Raw genomic sequence first — 5,000 nt, forward strand, 5'->3', positions numbered from 1 at the left:
CTAACGCAAGCAAACACATACCCTGGCAAGAAGCGTGTAGGTCTGTTGCTCAGAGAGCCTCCGACCGACGCAGCTTCGAGTGCCCAGGCTAAAGGGCATTGAGGCATAGGGATTGATGGACCTCAGAGCCTGGTCGCGCAGCCACCGCTCGGGTAAGAACTCTGTTGGTCGAGCGAAGTACTCCTCTTTCTTGCCGGCCGGACGCAGCAGCAGATTCACGTTGAACTGGAAAGTGGAACACATCTACTTGTGTATGTATGAATCTAGCTTGTTAGCTACCCACCATTCTATGTGTATTTTTATATAGGCACAAGCACACACGCACGTTCACATGGTTATACTATAATAAATGCAATTAAGAACTTGTCATATTGTAGAATGTAATAATCAGTTCCATATCCATTGCAAATGAATTATAATGGCCATATAAGACTCGACAAGTGGATATTGCTTGGGGTAAAATTTACCTGGGACATTGTGGAAGAAACACCGACATAAAATAATAAAGATGGCTGAAAGCAAAATAAGTGGGCTAGACATCAAATATAATAGCAGTATAGAAAGGAAAAAGCGTTAGTTGATGATTAAATGTGCCACACGTCAAAAGTCTTAGCAGTTCATGATTGAAAGGGGCAAAAAGGGGTGGTAGAGAAGGGTGAGTAAATGGGCTAAGGTAGGGATTATTATGGGTGATTAGACCAAAGTTGTAAAAGGAAGAAGTGCACACACACACACACACACACACACACACACACACACACACACACACACACACACACACACACACACACACACACACACATACACACACACACACACACACATATTGCCTACGGAAGGAAACTTTGCCAACTTGTTTTTGGAGCCATTGCTGGAAGAGGAGGGTGTTGTCTAATGAAGGGACTCTAGACGGATCACGAAAAATCGATCACTATTTGACTGGGCTAAACAGAGTATTTAAAGATAGAGGTGGGGTTAATTTTTGGATGGGGATGGGTGGAAGAGGGAATAGTGCTGGGAAAGGGGGTAATGTAGAGAATGTCTGGGGATGTGGAGTATTTTCTTGAGGTTAGGTAATGACCTGGGTAGATGATTTGGCGAGGTAATAGCCGTTGAGGAGGGGGTAACAGTTGCAGTGTTCAGAAAAGGGGCCGGTGAATCTGGAGAATTAGTCAGTGGAGCCAGTTGATAAAGGGAAAAACCTTAATGCTCCTAATAGAGGTACAAAATCCTTATTACTAGCCATGGTAAGCCTGGAGTACGTTGGGGAGAGATATGGTCCACCCTCAGGGTCCCCTTCAGGAGTAAGGGCTAGACAACTCAACGGGAATACTTTGTACATGGCTCCCCCATGATTGGCACAAAGTCAGCCTTTCATTCTTTCAAAACGGCTCTCACAAGGAAGTGGGTAGTTAGCGTGGAAAATATTTTGTATTTCCACACCGATACATTGTAAGTCTCGGGCATATTATGATTGTACAATGACTGTTATTTGAATTATCGACAATCCAATTTTATGGTGTCATGATGTAGTCTATATATCTGCATATTAGGTAATTTCTTTATGCTAAAGAAAATTGTAATATCTGGATATTGCGTTGATCCTATTTATTTGTTTACATACTATTAAATTTCTATTAAATGTATCTTCATGGGAACTGGTACTTAATTTGCACTGATGTGTCCAATTGTTGAGTATCATCCCAGTAATCAGGCTCAGGAAAAAAAAAAGTACACTAATTCAAGAAACCTAAATTTGGTGGGCATAGCAACATCGATTTAAATTGATGATGATTAATTTAGGGACTAGTTTTCATAATGTGGCAACGTCGCCTTGCAGTTGAGGAAATTTGGCGTCGGTCGTAGGAGCGTGCTGGCGTCACTCGCCTCTGGAACGTCGTCGTGGACCCATGTGCTGCTGGCCTTTCCTAAAAGCTAAGAGATTTTACCGCGGAATTTTGGCAACTATCTACATTATTCGAAAATCCGAGGACGAGCCGAGGGGACGCAAACTTCATGCTAGGTTCGAAACGGATCGAAACGTAGTGCGCCTTTGAACTTCCGGGAACAGTCCCTCACCCTCCTCCCACGGCTTGTTGCGGATACCGTGATAGACCGTGAAAATATTTAGCCATAACGTACCTTGGATACGGAGGGGAAAATGGCCAATATCCCACGGCGTACTGCGGTTCGAGCAAACGGGGCTGCTGCGTCGGGAGCCTAATGTAAACCTACCCTTATCTATTCTTAATGGACTCAACAGGAAGTCTGGACTCATTTACCATCCAAAAAAGGGGTGAGTTGAAGGTATATAAAATGTTTCTTTTGAGTCAGTATTGGGTAAAGATAATTTATAATTTGGCCACTATTTAAACCATGCGTTCTTAAGGTAATCGTTACCCAGCTATCATTGGTAGACCAGTTCTGCAAATGTGGATATTTTTTTGACTGTAAATGTTGATTGTAACTTCAGGAAACTTAGATTGATGAGTTGAAATCTTATAAAGGTATTTTGTTTATACAGGGTTCGTGCATGTATAAGCTGATGAAATTTATGACATTTTTAAAGACTTTGGAGTCCTACCAATTGCTTTTTAAGACCTGGAGCCACTTGTCGCTAAATACATTTACTTCTCCTACTACTTATCGCGTCAGTGGCCAAGTGTATCATGCATTGCAGAATAGAAAATGCTTAATTAACTATAACATGAGACCACACCTACCCCCTTTGGCACGAGGTAACCACATATAACTGTATCCTCCACAAGTTGTCTGGAAGTTAGTGTTGATGGGGAAGAAATCCTGAAAAAAGTATCACATTTTTTTCACGCGGAATTCTTTTTTCTTTTAAATCATGTATATGATTATATTGCAAAATATACCGAAATATCACACAGCCAATCCCAGCCAGTATCTTACCTGAGCACTTCTTTCACGCAGGCTTTTGTGTACCTGAGTTTGGCGAGGTGCTGAGGAGTCAGAGGCTGCGTCCCGTCCCCGAGCACCGCGTCCAGTTCCTCATGGACTTTCTGCTGCTCCTCTGGATGCTGAGCTAGCAACGTCAGCACAAAAGCCGCTTTTATGGCCACCTGAAATTTCAGTCGAATTTTATTTGTTTTGGTTTTTCATTTGGGTTAGTAGGGTTACAACTTTTAGCTCGATTTTTTCGGTGGTATTTCTCTTACCAAGGCAGTCACGGAGATATTTTGCGACAAAAGCAAATTAGGGATCAGGGAACATGATAATTGAAAGAAAAAGAGGAGATATTTATGGTAGATAGACTGGCAATACTAATTTCAACCTTTACAGACCTATTCATAAAAAAAAAAAAAAACATTTCTACTAAACAGTTAGTTCCCTTCCAACCGGAAATAAAATCCCTTGAAGGTAATAGAATCACTAGCAATTGGACTATCCAAATACACGTATGAATTCGAACAATATGGCAAACTTTTCGTGGAAAATAAGAGAAAATAGTAATATTCTGTATCTTAGCTGTCCCTCCATCACAAGTTTTTTTGCGAATTTCAAACCATTTCTAAAGCTTGACAAACTATGAATATCCATAAGCATCGTTTCGATCAGATCTTGATACTAGAAAGCATATCAATTTGCAAGCACATAGTCCCATTAGTTTACGCTATTCTTAATACTAAGAAGCACAGCATCAAGTAGCAACCCTATCTTTGCCAAGAAGTGAAGCGAGGAAGCGCAAGCGAAACGAATGGCAGCTGTTTCACACGTATTCCCACCGCGTCTATCCCAGCCGTGAGCAGGTCCATGAGGTAGGCATGGGCATCCTCGCGGGACAGCTCAGGGTCGAGGAGCAGCATTTCCACGAGGGTGAGGCCGTCTCCCTCGGCGTCGGGGCTGCGGGTCTCGAGGGCCGCCTCCGACTCGGCCACGGACGACTGCACGAAGCTGTGGAAACGGATCCGGACGTCAGGAGGGCCGCTGGGGCATTCGTGTGTTATTTAGGTGTGCTTATAGTTGTGTTTGTAAATTGTATGCGGGTTCATACATGCACACGAAATCGTACAAGGACACACGGGCACGCACGCACACACACACACACGCACACACGCACACACACACACGCACACACACACGCACACACACGCGCGCGCACACACACACACACACACACACACACACACACACACACACACACACACACACACACACACACACACACACACACACACACACTTCCTATATACATACATAACACACACACACGTATATATATATATAGATAGAGAGAGAGAGAGAGAGAGAGAGATAAACAGAGAGAAAGAGAGAGCGAGAGAGAGAGAGAGAGAGAGAGAGAGAGAGAGAGAGAGAGAGAGAGAGACTGAGACTGAGACTGAGCAACAGACAGAGGCAGAGGCACAGGGAATGGGTAACTGGGCGAAGAAGAAAGCGAGCAAAAGCCAAAGCCACCAGACTTGCCGCAGCAGAATGTCATGGGCCCTCCTCAGATCCCGCAGCTTGGGCGTGGTCGCCAGCCTCCACCACTGCGGCGAAGAGACCTCCAGCTCCTGGACGTCCGCGAAGATCGCCCTGGCCATCTCCACGATCGTCTCCACTTCGGCGTTCCCTTCCAGGTACCCGAGCCGCTTGTTGAACACCACGAGGCCCAGGGCTTCACGGGGTAAAGTTTGTCCGTGTTGAGGTGTTGTGTGTCTAAACACTTATATCATCTGTACCGCGTATTATTCTTTCTTTTATAGTTCTATTTTATATTTTTCATTTCATTTCATTTATATCCTCTGTACCGCGTATTATTATTTTTTTCTTTTATAGTTTTATTTTATTTATTTCTCATTTCAACCTTTTCAAAATGTGAGGTATATGGGAAGAAATGTGCAAGAAAAATGAGATTGTTGGTGGATTGAGGGAAACTTTGCCACAAAACCTACTTTCGAGCGCCCAACAGTAGAGCTCCTCAACGAAGTTCTCGGGGAGCTCGTTGATTTCGTCTCTTAACGATGCCCACC

At 43.7% G+C, this 5,000-nt stretch overlaps 1 protein-coding gene across 1 annotated transcript in view; it reads right to left on the reverse strand.

Moving 5' to 3' along the window:
- LOC113811641 (probable cytochrome P450 301a1, mitochondrial) overlaps positions 1–5,000 on the reverse strand; it is a 10,098-nt gene that overhangs the window by 1,392 nt on the left and 3,706 nt on the right. The window contains exons 5-10 of the mRNA XM_070126202.1: positions 4,923–4,999; positions 4,453–4,645; positions 3,753–3,921; positions 2,920–3,089; positions 2,724–2,802; positions 22–225 (exon numbers count right to left, since the gene is read on the reverse strand). Coding sequence (XP_069982303.1) covers positions 22–225; positions 2,724–2,802; positions 2,920–3,089; positions 3,753–3,921; positions 4,453–4,645; positions 4,923–4,999 — 892 coding nt within the window. The remainder of the gene's footprint in view (positions 1–21; positions 226–2,723; positions 2,803–2,919; positions 3,090–3,752; positions 3,922–4,452; positions 4,646–4,922; position 5,000) is intronic.

The sequence above is a fragment of the Penaeus vannamei genome, chromosome 10, assembly GCF_042767895.1.
Source record: "Penaeus vannamei isolate JL-2024 chromosome 10, ASM4276789v1, whole genome shotgun sequence".
NCBI classification, from domain to species: Eukaryota; Metazoa; Arthropoda; class Malacostraca; order Decapoda; family Penaeidae; genus Penaeus; species Penaeus vannamei.